Genomic DNA, 24628 nt, shown 5'->3' on the forward strand with positions numbered 1-24628 from the left:
AAAATCACTATTTTGGTAAGGTGGATTAATTTGTTGAAATTGTCTTGGTGGACAGTTAAGACAGACGCCTGCTAGTTGGGGTTGCGTTGATGGTGCATAACCTAGTATTCCATCTTCCCCATTGCGAAAGTGATGAGATAAGTTACATCTTTCAGGTTTGATATTTAAAACATTTGAGGGTAACCATGGGGCACGTTGGTTTATTGCCATCTGTCCAAAAGTAGGCCTGCTTACATGATGGTTGTAGTAGCCATCTCATGTGACATTTGAAAGAGGTGTGTCCTTATAACCTTCCTTACGATGAGTAGGGTGAAGCCTGGTTTCGGAAAGTATATTTTTTTTCGGTAAGGCCACTGAGATATTTTCGGTATTTGGTCTAGAACTAGAAAGTTTTGTATTTACTTTCTTCCTAACTGGTATAGACTTTTTAGTTTTAACAGTGTTTTTAGGAGCCTTCACATTAGAATTAGGTGTTTCATTGTGGTCTTCAGATATTACACTGGAAAGAATCGCATTAGTGTCTCCATTAGGTATGCATTGGTTATCTAGGGTCACTAGAGGTATGAGAGACAGACTAGCACTTTGCATTGGTAAATCAGTGCACTGGCTAACATGCGATAGATTAGCTGCACCAGTAGGTTCAGCTGCTGGGGCAACGGGATTTATTGTGACCTCAACATTTTCATTTTCGTCTAAGGTATGCTTTTGAGTTATTCTTTGATTGGTGGTTTTATCTGACACTACGAGCGTTTTTAAACTTCATAAGCGCACAGATTACCTGTTCGGATTCTTCCAACTGTTCAGCTAATAAATGGAAATCGAATCTAAACAGGATAGGGCATGAGTATTTTTGGTGCTTTTTATTAAGTCGAATACATTGGCATGGACTGTCTTGGAGGTTAACTGCCTTTAGTATCGAATTCCTCACAGTTTTAATGGCAACTTTGTCCAGTACGTGACAGATAATCACATTATTTCGAAAGATTAGTCGCCTGGTGACTTCACTAGCTATAAAGTCGATAACAGATTCTACTTTGATCCTGTCTTCAAGTTCTGTAGGAACTACATCTTTTGACAACAGCAGTTTAAGGGGTGACAGTGTCTTTAGTTCTAGCTTAAGATCATCATGCTTTAATAAAGAGCCCGGAAGTGACTCCACTTTGGAACGCATATCGCCTAATTGCTTATAGACAGTGTCTAATTCACTCTTAATATTATCGATACTATCAGATCATGAGTTAGAACTCATTATTAAGTTTGACACTTAGTCATCCAGCAACAGGTGTTGTATACGTCCACTCCCACTATTGTTTGATGCAACAGGAGTTGCAGAGCATGGGGTATAGGTTAGAGCAGAATTGTCATTATCTGAAAAAATAGGGCTTTTTCGGGCTCGTTTTTTTGTCAGTCGACCAATTTTTCTTCAAGGGTTAATTTAAATGTTGTTATTGAGTTATGAACCAGGGTTTAACGATATATAAGCACTTTATAAAAAATACCGTGTAATCGTAACGCAAACTTCAAACGTACCTCACCACCGCACCAATGACATGTCGGCCTGAGCCAGATTTATGATTCTGGGACCTGGTGAAACGAAACTTCAATATCGGGAAGTCGGCTCTTCATGTCTCAGCCCCACGTAAGTCTAGAAGGTTATGTGAATGAAAGCTTATTAAGGAGCATGTAGAACAGTCAGAACGCTTATATTCTTACATAACCAGGGTGAATAATGGAGATGATATGCCATGATTATATAGAGAAAAAGTACTACATCACTAGCTGAAGTCGATCATGATCAAGTTCAGGCATTCTCATACTACTTTAGCAATGTATGTGCCATAAAGAAGCTCTCTTCTTCGAAACAGAAAACCTCATTCCGCCTCAGCTTGGACGTTTTGACACCTGGAGAACTCGGTATCCCCGGTCTCTCAAATAAACTAGGCAGAAGAGAATCTATGGAACCCGAGGAAATTATTCTTGAAATTAGTGAAGGAGCTCGCAAACCACACCGCAGATTTTCTGAAGCATATTTCTTAGTTCATATGTAACCTTAGGCACACTACCAAACGGATGGGAGAAAGCCATAACGATAACTATTGAGTGGTCACCAGTTGGAAGTTAGCACTTCAGGAATCGACATATAAATAGTATACATTCTTTTCGATGCATATTGCCAGCAACCACCTGAATAGGTTACCTGATTAAAAACGTAATGGTGTGTCAAAACAAATAAGAACAACTTGTTGAAATGTCTAGATGGCATGAACAGGTATTCCAGATACTCAAGCAGGTCGCTAATATCGTTTTATGCTGACTACATCGGGATACGGAAATAGATGAGGGTTGAATGTACTGATCTTCCGAATAATTCACGAAAATTATCTGAATGGTATAGAATTTGACGATTGCCGATAAATGCCTTCAAGTGCATACTGGTCCAAGGTACAGATGCATATATGATAAATAATGTTCAGCTACCTGCTGTTCAGACACAAACGGATCTAAGGGTCATTACTAGGCATGACTTGAAAGCCGTCACACACTGCCATACAATAGCTGTGAAGTCTTTTGGAACCCACTAGTTAGTACTCAGAGCCTTTAGCTGCACAGGTGTTTTTATACCTCTCCGACATTGGATACAGTGTTACTTCGTCTTAAACTCTAGTACTGCCTATGAGCGGCAAGCCGCTACCTAAAAGAAAGACAGTGACCTGTTGGATAGAGTCAAGAGAAATGCAACCACGTCAATTTCCGGAATCGTAAATTCACCATATGACGAAAGGGTTCACAAGCCCTGGATGAATTACTTGTCAGCTGACTACCGACCTTCGCATCAAGTTACCAAACAGTAGAATCCCCTACCTCAACACGTGATTAAATCCCCATTCGTCAATTCACCTAAGAGTAGGTTGACCCAACTGAGAGACCCACAACCCCAGAGCTAATGAAGGCCGCTCAGCCTTCTAATGTCATCATTCTGAAAATGACCGGACGTTATGACTAAAACAGTGTTCACATAACCGAAAAGACCTCAGTTATTTACTTACTAGATCTTTTTCGTTGGCTTTGTTGCATCCCAAAAACGTTGATTTATCCTAATATTAAAATATGTGAGAAAGAAGTAAACTAATTTATGTGATGCTAGATAAATTTCAAACCGCTGAAGGTAGAACTTTTTCTGTAGTGCTTTAAGTCTGTGGTAAGTCGTCTTGTAAAACACAGGATGCCCTATAATTTTTTATAAACCCCCTAATGTTGTTTAAGTAACTCAAATGTGCGCAGTAAATTAAGCAGGTTTTCGAAATTCCGTATTTGCACCTTTTTGATGTCCTGTGTTCTGTGCATAATGTGATGCTTCATGTGTTTCTAATTGGATCCAAACACTCCAAAAATGCGGACGAAGTTTCGTTGGGATATGTGTTACCTTCTCAGAAACTGTATTTTCAATTATATTATATTAGTTTTGGTGCTGCACTTTCGCTACCAAATGGGCTCGGAAATCGCCACATTCTCTTCTGTATATTCTGATGAAAATTCTGTTCCTTTTGCATTTACCTCACCACTTTATGAAACAATGTTAGTTGATGATGGAAGTTTGCACCGATATATTATCCCCACCCGTCATCATATGGGTGTTTCTGAGCCATTCAGTGGGAATCCATCTGGTGATGTCGTATTTAATATCATAGATTTTGATGCTCACAATTTTTTTCGAGCTGCCTGCAAGAAGCTCGGAAAATTTTTCTTTCTTCATCTTTATGCCTCATCTGACATTTCAGCTAGCAATAAGAAGCTAACTTATCGATTCAAAGTTGAAGCAGTGTTTACTTCTCACAACCATTCGTCAGTTACTCCAATCCGACTAGTCAATACTAGCGAAATCGTTGTAAACGTCATAGCTATGCACGAAAATTGTCCTATCTTTACCAGAAGTTTCCATCATTTCGATGTTCCTGAAAACATAAGCATTCAACAGTCTATTGGAAAATTATCTACGAGTAGTTCAGGTTCCAGCGTAAGTGCACAGAACTTGTTTTATATAGATCCAGTCGAACTTGATATCCCCTTTCGGGTTGACTTGTATTCAGGTGATATATTTCCCACTCGTCCTTTGAACAGTCAATATGCAAGGATTGGTTATCCAGAATTTATTCACGGGAAATCGGAAATCGAACTTTTTGAGACTTCTAATTATACCTTTAATGTTTATGTTGCGAGTCGTGGTGGCAGTAATCGTGTGCGCTGTAATATGGTTATTGCTGCAAGAGTTGAAATATCGATTACTAAGTTCCGGCATTCGGATTTATCAATAAAAGTGGAACATCTTGAAGAAATTACCATACCGGGTGCGGCCGGTGTAGCTTATGCTCGTGTGTATGTTGTTGGCTCACCATCTTCTGTTGGTTCAGCAATCGGACTCAGAATTTCAGAACCAGATATGAGAGAAAAGTTTGAACTTGTGTCAACAAGTGGGAAGAACGAATGGTTAGTTCAGGCTAAGTATGATATACACTCTATTTCACTAAATTCATGGATGGTGATAACGTTGGAAGCATACGAGATACCCAAGGTCCTTACCAAAGGGAATGAAAACTTGAATGTTTTCACCAGTCGTTTGTCTCGTGTAAAGGTTAATATTCCTTTGGTTTTCAAGTCTAAATATAAATTATCTTTGCCCCCGGAAATAAAAATTCGTTTATCAGAGGCTGCTATTGTAAATTCAACTATAGAAGTCCTAAAGCCATCAGCGATTTTTAATATGACCAATGCAAGCTTTGTTTTTACAGATCTTCGTAATCAACACCAAAAATCAGAATCCAAAGAAAAGATAAGGTTGACAAAAAGCGGTTCTCTTGTGGTCGTGCAGCCACTTGACTTAGAGAATGATATTTCTGTCCAAAATGCACTTCAAGCTCCTGTCAATAATGTAATTGCCATTCCTTTTACTGTTGTGGATGGCAATAATTTGTTATTAAGCAGTGCATCAGAGTCAAGTATCATTGTTGAGGTTTTCGACATAAATGATTTAGATCCTGTTGTGCAAAACAATGGTTCTGTACATGAAGTACCTGAAAATGTCTCTTTGAATACGCATGTACTATCAGTTATCGGATATGATCCTGATGTATCACATACAGATCTTTCGTATGTTCTATATGATGCTGACATCTTACCATTCGCATTAATTGGCCCTCGTAATGATGAGCTAGTAGTGTCGAAGCCTCTCGACGCAGAAACTATGCCAACAGAATTCATCGTCCGCATACTTGTGTCGGATTCTGGGATTCCACTCCCTCGTAGTGTTCTAGCCGTTTACATCATTCGAATCCTAGATATTAACGAACACTCTCCAGTATTTGTGGAAGATTCTTGTGAAATCTCACTACCAGTCACGGATGAAGGCTCCATTTTCTTAAAGGCAGCACCATCGTCACCGAGCCTTAATATAGGTCGGTATTTCGCTGAGGATTTGGATCGAGATGGTCAGAGTTCTGTTACAATTCATATAGCAGCTAGCAGTTTCCCAAGACCATGTTTCAAAATTGAGGAACAAACAGGTGATCTAAATGTTGTTTGTTCTTATTTAGGTTCTCCAGGAGCTCAAATTATACTTAATTTATTGGCTTCAGATGGTATTAAAGTTTCCAAAGAATCATGTACATTGTCATTAAATCTAGTTCCTTTTCAAGAAGTAGCTGGCACTAATTTCACAAGGCGTTGCAAGTCATCTCACGTTTATGATAAATTACAAGCACTGAAAATACAAAAAAAGAGGTATGAATTTCTACTTAGTCAAAATACTGTTTACGAGCCACAGTTCAATCGCCATCGACCACAATTTCCTACGGACTTACCCACTCGTATACATATTCCTGAAAACCTTCCTATAGGTACAGTTATATTGAGGTTTGCGGCTTCAGATGAGGATGGTCCAGACTATTCAATGGCTGGGCAGATCATCTATGGATTAGAAGCTTTGAGGTCAGTGTCCTCCGAAACCGAGGCAGCAACTTATGTTACAGACGTGGATATCAAACAAGCCTTCTTACTTCTGCCGAATTCCGGGTTACATAAGGAATTCGTTAACAACACAGCATTCTGCTGTGGTGTTTCCCTGGTCGTGGCTGCCCCCTTAGATCGGGAAGTAATTTCCAGTTATAGTTTGATTTTACATGCATGTGACCTTGGTCAACCACAGTTGTGTACCTTTTCTCCACTACATATCTTCCTTGATGATTTAGACGATAATGCCCCTGAATTTTTAAATCCATCTGTCCAACAAAGTAGTAATGTGTTCCATATCTCTACGAATCCTTCACTACCAACATCTCTTAGTCAGGATAGGGCTTCAGGTACTATCAGCGTTCCCGAAGATGCGCAGCCTGACACAATATTGGGTCAAGTTCGAGCTGTTGATCGTGATGTTACGAGCGAAGTTCGTTATCATCTGTTGAATTTTCAGGATGTATTCAAGGTAAGTCGCATATTTAGGTAAATAATAGTGGAAAAGAAGTGTTATTAGCTTGTTTGTTATGTTTTAAATTGTTATTTATACTTGGTGCGTGCTATTGGTGGATGTTATCATTGAATGTGCTAGTCATATCGGCTACTTTTTGTTAGTTGTTTTTATTGGCATATTGGTAGGAGGATTTATGTTTTGTCGGCTGGATTCACATCTAATTCATGACCTATTCGATTATTGGTAAGAGTGTGTCATAAAAACCGACTGGAACAGTGGTCAAAGTTAACTTTGCCATATGGATGATGAACTTTAGAATTTGCCTTAAATTGAGAATGATGTCAAGATTTAGATAAATAGCTTCGTTACCTAAAATATTCATTAGACCATAGCATTTTATATCAAGGAAACCACGCATTCACACTCAAATATGCCTGAAGACAATTCTGAAAGTGTGATTTATTCGTGGACGTTTGGAGCCATAGGTTTAGTTGTTATCTGGGTTTGTGTATATAAATGAGGATAGATGCAATTATTTATCTCCATGTTTTCCGCCCAAAGCCATGATAAAACTACATAAGATCTACTTTTTCGCTATTTGTTTACACTGAATAATAGTCGGATTTGTAATAAATCAAACAGTTCTTGGGATTTAAGTTATAAACACAATTTACAGTCTCATAATATTAAACCGCTATAATCATTAGATGTAACTGGTTTAATAAGTTACGTGGCTGCTCCTCATTAACATTTAATAAGACCCCATGTGTCTACAGCAGTTTAAGGATCTGTTAAATAAAATAAGATTGTTAGTCATCCACTTATAATAATAGACCGGCAGGAATTCTTGAAGGTAAAAGGCCTACTAACCAACAATAGGCAGTAATAACGCTTACTTCCTTTTAGTGATATGTCTAGATTTAAATATTGTTTATGTCATCTTAAAATTGAATTATCGTCCAAAACTCCTTGTGTCATGATGTTCTATTTTTATTATTATAAATGAGTGTATGGCTAATTGAGACACTATTCTTATTTTAAATTGAATAAACTGAAGTGAGGTGAAAAATAGCAATTGGTTTCCGTGAATTTTGTTTAGGATAGGGAAAGGTATTTGTTATTCCTGTCAATAGTTCGTATCTCAGCTTTGGTTATAGTGCATCGGGGATAGTATCACAAAATGGACATTAATTTAGGATTGCAAACAGATTAACAGGATGATCTGGTTCCGTTTTCAAAAAATGTAACAGTGATATGGTTTTGTTTTTGTTTGGATCTGTTTTACTAGTGGAAAGAATAATAGATCCGCATATTTACTTGACTTCAACCAAAGATAGCTGTCAGTTAGGTCTATAGCTTGATGTAGATAATCATTCAAAGTCAGGTGTCATAGGCGTTGTATTAAAACGTGTGCCACTGTAACAATATTATCCATCAGTTTTTATTTCCAGGTGGAAAAAACGACTCCTTTATAGATTAAACTGCATTTGTCAACATTAACAGCGAATTTCAGTAGCCCTAATTTATTATACTGATCGTTATTTTGATGGGTTAGAGATATCTACTGTTGATCAGTATATTTTTGCAGTTTCATCATCTAATTTGCGTTATATTTCTAACCGTAGTATTGTTTACTAAATTCAAATAATTCTCCAGATTTAACATTTCTCTGGTTATGTAATTTGACGTTAATATAATTTATAGAGGATTATTTGTGTCAGTAGTGCAGAATACTGGGTCTCAATTTGTACTCTTTTAGTTTTGGCTAGTGACAGTATGATGGTTCAGTTTGTCACATCTTAGCAGTACGAGGAACTATATGACGTAAGACAATGAAAGATAATGTCACAGGTGTCATGTAAAGAAAACTTATTTTTATAAGACAAACTACATTTAAAGTTCCTCGTTGTTAAGGCCTTGAATGGGTACCCTTATATTTCATTGATTTTCACTTTAAAAGACATTTTTGAAATATGAATTATAGCACTTTTCTATTGGCGTTAAATGATGTGTAATTAATCCACTCAGTAGCCCTATAAGGTAAATTTTATTTATTTTCAGATACATAGTAGAACCGGCAAAATCCGCTTGAAAACAAAATTAGATAGGGAAACTCAAGCAGTCTATGAACTATTGGTGTCTGCAGTCGGCTCTCCTCGTGGAAACCATCAACAGTCCCAATTTAAAATACCATACTTTGATTTTATCCAGGTCTCTCGAGCGGTCGACTATGACGTTCGACGCTCTGCAAATACGCGTGTCCACATTATCGTAACGGATGTCAATGACAATCCTCCAGTATTTTACTCCCCTGGTTTACCGCAAGAGCATCAATATCTATATAGCAATTCATCTGGAATTACCGATTTGAATGCTTGGCTAGGGACTGATGGATATGTCGTCTACGTGCCTGAAGATATTCCAGAAGGTGCTTATATAACCACGTTGGTGGCTACCGATAGAGATGAAGGAATGAATGCTTTGATCAGATATAGTCTATTCGGGAAACAAGAGAGAAGTACAAATTGTTTTCATACAGATCAGATGACTGGTGTTGTTCGTTTAGCGGCAGGATGTGATTTGCATAAAAGTAGTCGTAGTCATGTTCTTACAGCTTGGGCTATGGATCATGGTGCATCACAGCTGTATGCTAATATTTCATTCGTTGTTCATGTCTTGTCTGTCAAATTGAATATTTTTCCACCTCGTTTCATGGTTCACCCAGCTCTGTTTAGTGGATGGATACGTGAAAACCAACCTTCTGGAAGTTTCGTTTTTTCAAAGCGTGATCTTACATCTAAATTGCAACTAAAAGCACTTGATGCGGAAGGTAGCAATGTAATTTTTGTTATAGTTGGGGGATCAGGATTCGGTCTGTTTGGTGTGAACGGCGATGGTAAGCTGAAAAATAAATCATTCTTGGTTTTTATCAATATCGACTAGTTTAAATGTCACACCTGCTTCCAAGTTCCAAAACACATGTTCACTTTGATTCTAAGTAAACATTTCATTCGCAAGACGTCAGAAAATATAGTGGGCTGCAAACTTGAAAAACACAGATCGGAGGAGATAAATTCCAAAATTAAAATTTCGTCGTCAATTTCCAAGCTCCGTAAGCCCTATCGTAGGCTGTAGGGGCAAGGAAAATACTCCTAAATGATATTTGATTATTTCAAGTAAAGCAGTGTATTTAGACTCACGACGGTTACACATATTTAGTCTTTGGCGTACGAATGTATTACTGTAGGGTGTACATACGTGACGATTCAGGCTTTCATGTGATATCCAGATAGGTATAGTCTCAGTACCTGGAAGTTGCTTCGGAAGTCATTTAAAGTCTATCCTGAGGACAGTTATTCAGATTCGCAAAGTATTAAACTACTCATTTTTCAATTTTTTCAGAGATACTGTTTCCTTCTGATGTTTTACGGATCTATCTATCAGAGAATTCATCTATTGACTTAGAGTTTGCAGATAATGTCCTATTTGATGGAGACTGACCTAGCTCAGAGCCTTATAATCGTTTCAAGCAACGATCCAAACATATTTGGATTATGTCTTTCTTCATCTAAGTGCAAAATATTGCTTCAGCATTGGTCTACGTCAGTGTCTAAATGATAGGAAAAGAGCTGGTTAAGCGCTTTGACCTCTTCATTTATCTTGGAGGTTTTATCAGCCCTGGTGGGTTGATATCTAAGGAAATCTCGATACAGGTTTAAAAATGTCACTTGGGTTTTGATAACTTTCATCACCTGTGGCGTAGGCAAGCTGTTCATCTACTGACCACAGAACTAGTATACCGAGCAACAGTCCGCTCTTTCCTACTTTATAGTTCTGAAATAGGCACATTTGTAGGTTGTTAGTATTTGATAATAGGTGTCTTTGTACATAGGATATCGTGGAACTACTTAGTGAGCGATGCTGAAGTAAGTCATAGGGTACGAGAAAAAGATAACCAACCGGTTAGTGAGGTAATGGATCTTCAAACAAGATGGTTAGGATATATATTATGTATGTCCGGTCACCACCCTTCTCGGAACCATGTTTTCTAGTATAGGAGTAGAATGAAAGAAAGTTAAGGAAGCCCAAATCAAGACGTGACATTAGTCTATGAATCCACTGACTGTTATACTGGAAAGTGTTGTCAGGTGGCAGACTATCTACTTGGTGTCCGCGCAGTTATTGTGACCAGAAGTTGAAGACTTAGAATCGGTAGTAATGGCGCGTATACATTCACTCTTCCTTTAGAGCTTGAGTTTTGAATTATCTTATACCTTTTACTCTACCAATTCATTTGTATATCTAATATTTATTACCAGTTATTATACTGCTGCTACTCTGGATTTCGTCTTGATAATTTCTCTGTGCTGATATGGTGCATCAACTTGAATCGATGCACGTATGTGGAGAGTTCTATTTTGCTTATTACTGACTGATTGATTGACATAATGGATTGTCGCGTCATTCGTCATGATTATTCATCTTGCCCGTGTTTCCCCACTTTTGAAGATTTTGCAATGGGGTTTTGTTGTTCGGTGACTAATTTGTCACCATTATCCAGAACATTTATTTTGGTGTTCTGTTTCTCTCCATATTTCGTGTTTTACCTTAGACATTATGCGCTTCTTATGTCTAAACATTTAAAATCATTCAGAATTTATTTTTGTTATTCTCATTTTTTCTTAAGTGATACTTTTATCCCATCAACATTTTGTCGTTTTAAGGTTTCATATTCAATACACGAGAAATAGATGCTGAGTCAATACAAGAAGATGGAGGATTTTGGTTGGTAATTTATGGGCTTGTATCACAACATCCATCCACATCCTCTCCTTTTGGTTCTGAGACCGTGGGATCTTATGTAGTTTCGTCTGAATTCAGTGGACCATTGTATACGATTGCCGAGCTGTTTATTGAAGTAAATTTTCCTCTCAATGTAATATTTTTGCCTCGTAAATATAGTTTTCAATATTTGTGTCATACCTATTCTAGTCTAGTTTATATTTTTCAGTTTTTACTCATTGAAAATCATTTTAGCTCTGAATCTCCACTTAAAATGTCAGTTCTCAGAATGAAACTCCATGTTTGTTTTAATAGTTTCAACAGATTCTTGAATTAATTTGTTATATGAACTTTGTTGAACCAGAGATCATTTGTTGCGTTATTCACAACTCTTGATTTTGTCATATACTTGATAAATTCTTGGGTTGGCTTAATAAATAACCAGAATCTTTCGCATTACATTTCAACTTCGATAATGTTCTTTTGGGTTAATTTAGGGAAATAGGAACAATACGTTTTGATTAATTGAGTTAAAAATTGTCTTTTATGAATTAGCCTGTTACCAAGCTTATATCTGATACTCTACATTGATTCAACTTAAAATTGAGCTTCTACTGAACACTGTTGATTGTTATTTCCGAAAATCTTTTTGTTACTATATGAACAGGCTAGTTTTTATCTCAGATATTATGAAATAAATCATATGTCATTGTGTTGTTCTCCAAGTTAATCAAGTTCAGTAAGTTCGTTTAAGTCAAATGAAATCCGAACAGATTAATAAGCATACCACAATAATTTTCTGTACAAACTTATCCAGTTTACACTATTTAGGCCATACATATTTTTAGATGTGATACGTCACAAATTTATACATCCTGTTGACTGATATGTTATTTTGGATTTTAGGTCGTTGACGAAAATGATCATTTTCCTGTGTCTCTAATTCCACAATACCGTCATCACTTGTTGGAAAATTCACCTGCTAATGTTGTAATAGCTCATATTGTCGCTTCCGATTCGGATAAAGATAACTTGACATATGTAATAACAGCTGGTGATCCTCAAGGTCACTTCATGGTCGACTTAAAAACAGGTTTGTCTCTTAGGCGTTTTTTAGCTTCCGTTTTACCTGTATATGTTAAATTAGCTATGTTTGTTAGGCGTTACCCTAAATGCTTCATTTTTAACAATTACTTCGTTGTCAAACTCTAAGACATTTACTTGTTATGTTATTAGGTGTGTTGACGACAACAGAACGTTCATTGGATCGCGAAGCAGTTCTAAAAGATACTGGAAGAGTCGAACTAAATCTTGTGGTAAGTTGTGTTGCGCAATAATCTGAAGGTTATTTATAAGTTTTCATACTGACTACAAATCTCATTTAGTCCATTTAAAATAAGATATTACTAACCTTTCGTCCCTTTACATACCTAAATAGGGTCCAGATTTTGGACATTTTTTAGACAGATGATCTCTTGAAACAGTTTTTTTGGATTTGTAGTGTTCGTATGACATGGTAAATTATGCATAACTACAAGTATATATTTTCCAATTCCTCGTTCCCAAAACCGGGCACTTTACACAGTTTAAGTTTAAGGATTTAAAACTGGAGAAGGCTGAATCACCATTCTGCTTTATCTGAGAGCTTCCCAACGTAACACATTTTTGCATTATGAAGTAGAAGACAGTGACTTTCGGTCTCAATCTGAGAAAGGGGTCATTTATTCACTGGAGTTCGGTAGTCCCGTTCCAACTCTATTATTGGTCTTACTGAAGCTGCACACCATAAGAGATCTCAATACAAGATGAAACAACTTCCCCACATTCCTTCACTTTAATTGTTTCTTTAACTGGAACGACATAGCTTTTTAGATTGTTTAATTGTTATTAATAACTGACGAGTTTATGAATTTCCTATTTCACGGTGTTACGTAAGCATTTATTTCTTACAAATGTTAGATCTATATTGTATATGATTCTTTCCAGGTTAGTGTATCCGATGCTCAATCAAATCCACGATCAACTGAAATTTCAGTTAAAGTCGAATTAATGGACGTAAATGATAATTCACCTCAGTTCGTTCATACTGCTCCAAGTGAATTTTCAAAATATATTATGGGCCTGGAGATCCCTTTCTACTTTTTTCAGTATTACGCAACAAATAGTAAGTTTTTTCTAATATTGGTTAGATGCGTAATTTCTATTTCCTGATCCTACTTTAACAATTTTTTCAAATGATTATTTAATTGAAGTATATTTGGTTATAAGATTTGACCAGGCACACTGGAATTTTTTCGATTGAGTCTAGGAGTGGATTGCGTAGTTCCACGGGTACCGATCGTCTAGTTATAGGCAAAATATCAACATGATATTTTCACTCATGTGGGAGTCCTGAATAGGTAGTTGCCCTATTCTTTATATAAATATTTTTTTCGTTCTGTTATACAGCTGTGAACATACAAGTACTTAAGCAAACACGTATTGGTGTTTATAAAGTACTACTTATGCTTAATAGGAGACGGAAAATTTCGATTACTGCTAATAAAATTTAGCATACAGTAAATAGATGTCTTTCCGAGCTTTCAAATTTGGCATGAGTTTTTAACATAAGGTATACTATCAATCTGTACAGTTAGTGATTTTATTTCTTTGCTTTGAAATATCGGCTATAGGATACACTTTTAACAGAACAGTTATATCATATATTGAGCAATGATCCGTGATACATACTAATATCAACCTTGATATTTCAGTTCATTTTTGTTTGTTCATTAGTTTCTGTCTAATTGATTCACCACTATTTCTTATTGGGTTTTATCACCTAGTTTGTATGCTAGATGTATCACAAGTCTTGTCAATCATAAATATCTTTTTGTATCAGTTTTTTTTGTAACAAACTAGAATAAACCAATTCATACTGTCATAATCTAACTTGTAATACGAGTCTCTGTTTAAAGTGTTCCGTAAGTCTATGATTTATTCTATTTAGTGTAGTACAGTGTAACAAAGTATCACTATCGTTTTTAACAGTAATAACAGAAAATAGTTTAAAACACTTTCTCATTGGTTCCGTAAATAAAAAATAGTTTTGATAAGTACGCTATTTGATAACAGATTACAGAGTATCAAGATTAAGCTTATTGTAAATCGAATATGTTTATTAATCCTCAATTATTCACTGTTTATTTTAATGTTTCATTATTCTCTCTAAAGAACTTTTAATTCGCCTTGTTATATGTCATGGTATACTAGTTGATTTTTCCACTTTAATCTCTCTTGATTAACATCATACAACACCATTGATTTTGGTGGCTGCCATCTGGAACTGATTTTCCATTCCTTCTTATTTGTACATAATTCAATATATGGTTTAATTTTCTCTTTTCGTTGTTGTTGTATGTGTTTGTAACTACAGCATATTGTTTTGATTATAGTCTTGAACTAATTGTGGTACATCCTCTGACTGGAAAGCGTATGTCTGAAGGCTGTTTTCTTTTAATAACTGTTATATATATACATAGCTTTTAACTCTTTCATATCTTGCTAAATTGATTTGGTATCTTCGACTCAGTAAGTACCTGTATTAGGTATTTCTCAATCTAGTTTATCTGTTGTATTGATATTTTTCAAATAGTACTCAATAGAATTTACTAAATTTCATGTTTTATTGATAATGTACTGTCTAAACCACATACATTTTCTATATTTTACCTGGCATAAGTATCTTATCTTTCTGTTTGAGTAAAAATGCAAACAGCTATCTTTAATAAGTAGAGAAAAATGCATTTTATAATGTCCGAAAATTAATTTAAGTCGCTTGTGCATTGATATAAGCTGATAACGAAGTATTTGAATGTAGTTTCCATCACGAACTAACATTAACTCAAGAGATATATACAAGCAGTGAAGATTGTACAGCTCCTCCATCCTACTTTGGGACTTCTGCGTAGCGTCTAACCATGATCCTACAAGGATTCGAATTTATTTATTTATTTGAGCACAAATATTGGTACAAGGGGCACCAGATATATATGCGCCACACAAAAAATTGTCATTTCATTTAATTGTGTTAGGGCTATGATACTGTCCGGGTGCCCAGACTGAAGCAGGTGGTTTTCTTAAGGGGCCACACCGGAGCCTTCGACCTAAAGGTCTGATTCACAAGGTAGTGGAGCATCGTAAGGAGATGCAGTCTTATGGTAGCCGGTGACCAACAAATAGTTCATACACCATTTGTCCCCTTAGGATACTGGAGCCCTTGTGCACCATTGGTTTGGAATCAGGGTTTTCTAACTCCCCTAGGTGGACTTTCCGTGTCTACCAACCCGGTTAAAGCGCCGGACATTCGTTTTTCGTCCTCTCAATGTCGTAAACAACAGTAATACCATGAGAAGGCAGTGAGTAGGGCTTCGCTGGCAGAGGCTGTATACTTGTGGCCGTGTGAAAGCATTTAGGGAGAGAGGGCGGGCCTTCCCCACTCTCGGCCGTACCAGGGCATTTGGGGGCACAAGGATTCGAGTCTAGGACATGCATATCTCCCAATATGCACCATAAATTTAAACCATTAGGTCACAGTCCAGTAATCATCTACACTTCCAATTCCAGTAAAATCAACATATAGCGATGCTTTCATCTAACACTATCTATAATATATTATTTCTTGTGTGGTGTATGCTACTTATATTGACGGATGTAAGTAATATGTAACACCAATCACAAGTGAAATAATTGTCATAAGAAGATTGAACTGACGAAAACAGAAAGAAATTGGAAGAGTTATGAAGGATGTAGGGGACAACTGATGGAAGATGTGCAAATGGAGCATTTTATGTGTGGTTTTCGTATTTTACGAAGACATTCTGTAATTTTGTATTAAACAATAAACTAGTTTTCCCCACCAAATTTCCGTTCACTTCACTTGACATAGTTGAACTTTACCAATCATCTATTCACACTGATTTTCAGTGGTTCTGTAGCTATTTTCAGTATTTAGTGAAAAATAACTTTTGATTGACTAGTGTTCATTATCTCCCTAATGTTTTTGTGTAGTTATTTATTGAACGAATTAAATATATTTCGGAAAATATAGCAACTATAAGTAACAGTTTCACATTAATTAATCTTGTCATTTTTTCGTAGTAAGCTGAAGTAAATTTTCTTTGTCATCAAGATTACATAAATAAAAAAAGCAATAAAGACAACTACGAAAAAGAGAATTTTCCATTTATCAAATTGAACAGTGTGCGAGATCTATCACAATTTTGGTTGGAACATTAAAAAAAACAGCAACACGATAAATTCAGTGATAAAATAACAAGGAAGTTTCTAACCGACATATTAATCTGTCCGAAGTGTGAACTGATAGAAGGAAGTATACATATTTACACATCGTGATATATAGTAACTAACCGATGTGGAGTAGTGAAAGTTCAATGCCTGAGTATTTCCAAGTTTTTTAAAGGATAATACTAATGAGGATACTATGAATAGTGTCTTAAATTTACCTTTTAATGAGATTATTGTGTTCCGGTGTTAAACATTATTTTTAGTATGAATTATAGAAATTTTTTAAGAGTTTCAGTAAGAATTTCTTCATTTATTCACTTGTTAACTGGTTGTACACACCTTTTTCATCTTGCTCAGTTTAATTTTCCTTTTTTTCTCTTCACTTGTATGTTTGTTTTGAATGTTCTTCTTTTAAGTACAATGATTCATCGTTACTTGGATTCTGCACGCACAAACATTTAGTTGTGTATACCCAGAAAATTGTATATATATATATATATATATATATATATATATATATATATCACGAACGATGAAGGTAAATAAGATCGTACGTATAGTTCTGCTGATTTATTCGAAAGGTCACTATGAATAATGGTAAAATTGTTCATGGTCATAGTTTAGTAGTCTAGTTTGACTAAGACCGTTAGTCATTCAAAAGTTAGTTCAATTAAAATCATAATAATAGTAATAAATATATCAGCACTTTTATTTGCAGTGGAGTAAGTTTACCTTAGGTACTTGTATTCATAATGAAACAGTTACATTTATCTAATTGTCTAACGTCTAGCCTTTAAAAATCCTCCGTTGAATTATATTCGCTAGTATAAATAACCTGCAGTAATAATAATTTCAAATTAACATCTGTATTTAAAAGCTTGCTAGTGTAGCTACGTCCCATGTTATTTGCTACTATTATTCAAATTTGAACATCTTTCGTCAAATAAAAACTGTGATTACTTGGTAAACAATATACTAAGATTTATTTAGTCTTTAACAGACAGGATCCGATGTAAATTTTGAGGGTTTACTAATTACAAGCGTAAATAGAAAAAAAAGTAACCAACACTCTAAACATCATGACAATTAAACAACTAATTGAACTTAACTATTTTAAAAAATGTATGTACAGTACAAATCAGATGCTCAGTTATTGAATGTTTAGAACTGTACTGAAGCTTGAAAACTTGAAAAAATCCATCGAAATTAGCTTTCTAAATTATAGTGCATATATTGTGAGAAAGCCTTTGTTCAATAAGAAATTTCTTATTTTTATTTAATAAGGCGACTAAAGGATTATTGTCTGCATTGAATGTAAAACCCGTGATCAGTTGCATAAATCGTCCATTTCATTTTGTCTATCGTTTATTTGCTTAATGTATACATATTTATGCACAATCTTTTTTATGCTGTTATACTCTGTATGGTCAGTTAACTAACTGTCCATTATTCAATACAGTCTATTCTGCTTGTTTTTTTCACTTTTCTTGAAAAAAAATAATCTACAAAGTACCAACATATGGATGAAAAGTCGATTTATTGTCAATTTCTTTTTTTTCCGACCGTCTAATTTAACTGTTATCATGTGTCTGTTTACTCACATGTATCACTTGTGTCTGTTGATTTATTTTCACTAAGAATGGTAAACATCGTCGAGGTTGAGTGACCAAATAATCAGTATCATTCCAAAAAACTTCCATAATAATAGTTTTCCAGTTGGATTCTACTAGTATTAATTTTGACTCATATAATTACTGCAATCCTTTCCTTGATGTGTGTATATATATAATGAAGTTTAATATCGACAAAAACTAATCAAGTTTCTGCGAAAATTAAATGTAATTGTTTTTATTTCCTTATTTAGCTTCGAATTCAGTAATTTGTGTTGGACGTATTTTTGCATTAGATTTGGATGCTGGATTAAATGGGACAGTTGTTTATGAACGTGAACCTTTAACTAGTTTTCAGTTAATAACAGACGGCGGTTTTAATGTGATAACAAATAGTGGCTTAATTTGTACCAAGAATGGTCTACCACCAGTTGGGGAATATAGAATTCAAGTAGGTATACGGTTTTCATGCTGTTATTTTCATAACTTGGAATTTAATTCCTAAGTAGTGAAACATTCACTTCTCGTTTGTCACGTATATACCTGAACTTATCTTATTCATAGATATGTAACAATTCGTTCAAATCATTAGCTTAAATGAAGTGGGTTGCAATCATTATCAATCTGAATTGAAATGGTTTATTAAGGACTTTTGAATATATGTTGAAGCTATTTTTGCCATCAAGAACCATTGAAAACTATTTAGCACTATTGAGCTTTATTAATTCTTTTTTAGATTAATTACCAGTGTATGTTTATTAATATAAAGACATTACCATGGTGAGTATAGTACCATTAAACTACCGAGTTGCAATCTAATGGTCTACATTTTCAACTTGATTCATTATCTTTCAGGAATTTACTTGACATCACTTTACAGGTGTACATCAACACCACGTATGAAGTCTGGTTTTAATGTGATGATGTAATAAAACGTAGTCGCAGACAAAAACATTTTTTCAACAGTTGATTATTTTTGCTATTTATCCATTTTCAAGCTCTACATGTTTGACAATTATTGTCATTTGTTGTCATATTAAATAAGTTTTTATTAGGTCCTTATTTACGGACTTTATTTCAAGATTTCACATGTTTTATTTGAAACAACATGTTCATATCATTCATTTGGCAGAACAGTTTAACAGTTTTGGAAATACTCAACAGTCTAAACTATCAGTTTTCGCTGTGTTGATCCGAACTCATAGTCTCTTTGGACTACAACAAAACACGTATTGCCATCCAATCACTGTGTTAGGATTTAACATATAGCAATTTGAAAATTAGTCAATTCATTACGTAGCTTTATGATCAATTTTTTCAGCTATGTGACCCTCCCCACTTGGTTGTTCATGACTTGTCACCATATACTTAAATTGACAATATCCTAGTCATAGGTGGGGTGGATGGGGAGCGGAAGAGTATTCACAACAATCTAATCGTTTTGTTACTTAAATAGAATTAATTGTTATGTTTCTTACTATTATTTCCTCTAAATAATCTTTTAGGTATATGCTAGAGATCAAGGTATTCCGAGTTTACGTTCAAATAAAGATCGATCAGCGCTTGTCTCTATTCGTATTCTTGAACCTCCAACCGCTGATTTATCAGAAAGATTAGTTGAAGGTACTCATTCAATAATATATACATCCATACCACCAAACACTCATTCAATTGATGCCAACTGTATTATCGGTCAGAAACTTTTCAGCTTTTCAGTTTATGATTCTTATGATCCCAGTGGAATGGGATTGATATTTGAACTTTTGAGTAAGTTTGTCCCTTTTTTATTTATGAAAAAGTGTGTCGTGTCGTGGTTTTTTTCATTTGTATAGTTTCACAATTACTATTCGTGTCCTTTAATTACGCTTTTATTTTGTTTTGTGAGGATATAATTATTCTAATCTTAGAATATTTAAGTATTATCGATCTTTACCATTCGTTGCTTCTGTTTGTATGACTGTTGAGCAAGTCATGAGACTCTATTTAGCATGCTTGTGAATTTTTATAGGCAAGTATAATGTGAAGTAAATTTTTTAAGAATAAGGCTAAACATTTCCATTCAAAGACTGTCTCTAACAATGTTATTTAACTTATTTCTTTATATTTAATAACCGTTAATTAATTTAGCAGTCTAGTATAAGATTCATTAACATTAGGAAAAATAATGGGAAAAAGTTATTTTTCTCAAAACTGAAAAGATATATCATTAGTGTTTAGTTAGACCATATATTCCTAAGCTATTCAACTGTATTTCGATTAAGAGTTCAGATTTTAGTGCAAAAGAGTTTTGATTATGTTTAAATGACCTGAAAGTATGTTGGGTATCCAAAGCCATGGATACACTGTTACTTGATTCCCATGTATAACGTTCGTTTCATCGTTTTATTTCTGTGTAGTCCATCTTTTCCACGTATCATGTTCTCCAGCTATTATGATTATCGAAAAACTTTCCCCTAAGACGGAGACCAGTAAAAATAATGATTATAAATTAACAATCAAAAATTTTTCCAGTCCCCGTTCAACATCAATTCAAGATAATTACTAGATTCTATAACCATAACATTTTGGTTGTATTCATATTTCTCAGTTTTTTTTATTATGTTCCTACATATCGTTTTCCAAATATTTTCTATATGAAACACTAATACTAACCGAACAATCTACTTATGTTAGAGTTATTTGCAAAATATTGTTAGTAATCATTAATGTTGGTTGATATTGAACACAGAAAGTAAATTGACCACCCCTGCCAATACCATTCATTCATTTCCCTAATGTTTTAATTCATTTTTGCTGTCGTTTCATCTCATTAATTGTCGATAATTTCGTAAATAATAATGGTTTTCTTCTTCAAACCAATTTTTCAATACTACTTTTACTCCTTGTCGAATATATTTTATTATTAATTAGTGTTTCTTTACCAACTGTGATTATCATGACTTCCTTCCAATTTATCGATAATAAATCCCTGATTGATGTAGGGAATTTTCTCTGGATTATACTTGCACACTATGCCTTCTGGCGAAATAGTGAAATATTATAGTTCACAAAGCATTTATACAGTCTGTTTATTGTCGGACAGTAGTTATTTTGATACTTGGTTTTTTATATAGTCTAAACCATTGGTAAGTTATTTTCCTACACATGCTCTGTTCAATTCGTTTTTGAATTTTTTAAGCGCATATCTCTCGTATGATGTATACATCTGGTTAAGATTAAGCACAGTGAAATTTTGTTGTTGCATTTTGTTTCGTTTTTTCTAAAAAAAAAACTACAAACTAAACTGTGTAGTTTTTTTGGTGGGCATTCAGCTTTTTATCATGTTTGCTTTTCTGTAAGGACAAAATTCATAATCATTTCCGTATTACATTTATCATTACAATTACAAGTTGAATTTTGACTGATTTACATAATTTTTCAATATTTCTCAATTTTTAACTTCATTTACTTCATATTTACCTTCATCCAACCATCATTAATCACAACTATTATTATTGTTAACACTTTTGTTATGTTTTTTAATGGATTATATATACTCCAGCTTGTTAAAATGAAAATAATCTGGATGTTATTTCTAGTAGACAGTGTTACGAGTGTTATTTTTAAACAATAACTTTTATCATTCCATCGAAATGTTTTTTAGGTTTTGTCCGATCTATCGATTATCTTCAGTTATTGTGATTGTTGACCTAGATGTCTAGAACATATGTTGACATTATATCCAGTCAACGTAAATTTACATGTATCCTATGTTGAATGGGGAAAGATTTCACATTATTTTAACTAAATTATGTCATCAATCCATTAAATTATCAATTAACTGATTTAATTCTACTGAAGATTCTAATATTTGTGGTCAGTATCTGAAAAAAAAACATCGGTCGTTGGGAATTTTAGTTGAGATAGTCAGTTTTAGACTAATACTTATTATTAGGTTATTTTAAAGATCTAAACATAACTTTGTTAGTATTGATGTTTCTTAAGGTTTTTCGTGTTGTCTGTGAGTTGTGATATCATCTTTTCATTACTGTTACTGGTTATATATACTTTGTTCAATTCAGTTAGCAATCATTTTCGTTTAGATAATTCAGTTAATGCTAAATTGAAGTGAACGATTTTCTTTAAAGCGGGTTTAGATGGAATTATTTGGTATATGGGTTTTGTATGGTCGGCTAGTCGATTGAAAGTGGTAGTGATTTAATAGACCTATGACAAACTCTACAAAATTTTTCTCCGGATTGTGATTATAGATTACCGTTCAATGTAAATAAACAATCGCTTACGTGAAATACTACAATTGTAACTATATTGTTTATGGATTATGTTGAGTGGTAAATAGTTAATAGTACAGTCTTGATTTATTTTTTAGTCATAGTTTTCTTTTTCTTTTTTGTTTTTTTCTTCAGCATCCAATCATTCCTATCATCATCCATTCGCAATTGGCTTTTCTACACCAACCAATTTATTTGTCTATTTAGCTGAACATTTAGAATATCATTTGGTACCTGTTCATGATTTATTATTGATTGTTTCAAATGGTTTAGAGATGATAACTACCAAGGTAAATATTAATACTGTACAATTGTTTTGTCCGTATATCTCTCTGTGTATGTGTACAGTTTGAGAAGGTTATTTTAATGTCTATCTATTTGCTTCTTATTCATATTTATAGTAGACTTTGTATATAAACCCAAACATACAAAACGAGGTTTTATGAGAAATTTACTTATGTTTCATATTTATTTCTCTTTCTGTGTTGAAATAAATCCAGTAAACTTTATATTATTTTTAACAAAATAATTATAGAAATCATTTTGACAACTATTGAAAGAGATTAACATCATTTCGTTATTCAATTAACATGACTCACTTATCATTAGTTTTGATGTTTTCAAAATGTAAATTAATAAAAAGTTATTTCACTTGAAATATTTATACATAATAATCAAGAGATCTTATCAATTCATTTTCCTTGATCATTAACCATTTTGATATCGTGTTTGTTTAGACATCGCTATTGTTTAACAGTCAATTCTTAGTTATTCGTTCCTAGTGAATATGCTGAGGCGTGTTCCGAAGTGTGGTATTATTAGTTTGAGGATCTCAGAGTGTTGAATCCGGATCTCCATTTTTATATCTGACGTTTCATCTCTGTAAGGTCGTTAGTCTCATCGTCGAGACGGGAATCATTCCATTTTCCAAAACGCAAAGTGAGAACACAAAAAGCTGTTTCAATGAAGATTTATTGACTTTCCGAAAATACATCCCTAAACATGTCCTAAATTCTCATCGCTATTAGAATCCAATACAATTATTTTTATACTAATTTTTACACACACAATAATATCACATAGGGGTAAATACATACAGTTACTGTAAGAACGCACACACTAGATATAGTTCACCTGAGTTGATACAACAAATATAATTGTCACACTGAACAAAGTTCGGACCTGTCGTCCTGATCGAAATTCATGATGAATTGATACAAAAAAATATTGGCCTAAACAATGCTATCTTTTTATCATGTTATAATCGTAATTTCTGATGAGATTGTTGATATTAGTGTTAGAGTAGCGTAGATGTATTCATGCTTGAGGTTGTATATGATTACATACAGATATTAAATGTTTCTCTATTTTATTTGATCTTTTCAAATGGTATTTCTTATGTTTAGTTTTTGCCGTCGTGTCAATTTCTTCAGTTTCTTATATCTTCCCACTGTTATAATACATACCCATTTTCTTTGCTGATCTAACGTTATTCATGACTGATTCTAAAGATTTTCACGATATTTTTACAAGTATATTCTCACCTAGTGTTATTACCACTCTACTAATGGTTTAATATTATTAACTAAGATGAATTCTTGAAGCTACTTTTTCTAGTCTTGATTGACGGATTTACTTTGATGCTAGTAAATATACCAATTAGTTGATTGTATTCTGTCGTAAACCGAAATTCTAAATGTATCAGTTTAAAATATCTCGATAATTAAAATCACTTTTCGATAGTTGATGTTAACAGTGTAAATCACAATTTCATCATATTTTTCAACTGTTTTCCATCATTTCTTAGTGTACTGTTAATAACATCATGACACTTAGCATTGATTCCATCTCAATAATTTTATTTATCTTTGGATACTTATTCCTTATTTTAATTTTCAATATCATCAGTCAACTAATTGGTTGGCAGTGTTTAACTTCAAACTTTGCTTTATTCATCTGAATAATAATAAACTTATTTCATCACTCCACTTGATTCTATTGTCGTTTCTACGCTCTGTTTTCTTTCTTAAAATAGTTTTTATTACATTCGTGTTCATAAGTTTTAATGTTAGTTAATTTAAATAGCCTGCTAATAAGTGTACAATCCATCTGTTTAGGAATATGCGCTGATAAGCAGTATACTAAATAAATAAACTTGCGTGTTATATAATTAAAATAGGTCTTTTTTAATTCAGTTGTTTAGCTATAAGTACTGAAAG

At 34.0% G+C, this 24628-nt stretch overlaps 1 protein-coding gene across 1 annotated transcript in view; it reads left to right on the forward strand.

Annotated features, from left to right (window-relative positions):
* Positions 1–3487: 3487 nt before the first annotated feature.
* Positions 3488–24628, forward strand: part of Smp_135610 (putative cadherin) — a gene marked incomplete at its 5' end in the record, with an annotated part of 145620 nt that continues 124479 nt past the window's right edge. The window contains 2 exons of the mRNA XM_018796826.1: positions 3488–6475; positions 8522–9356. Of these exons, the coding sequence (XP_018651928.1) occupies positions 3488–6475; positions 8522–9356 (3823 nt within the window). The remainder of the gene's footprint in view (positions 6476–8521; positions 9357–24628) is intronic.

Source organism: Schistosoma mansoni, chromosome 4, assembly GCF_000237925.1.
Source record: "Schistosoma mansoni strain Puerto Rico chromosome 4, complete genome".
Classification (NCBI taxonomy): Eukaryota; Metazoa; Platyhelminthes; class Trematoda; order Strigeidida; family Schistosomatidae; genus Schistosoma; species Schistosoma mansoni.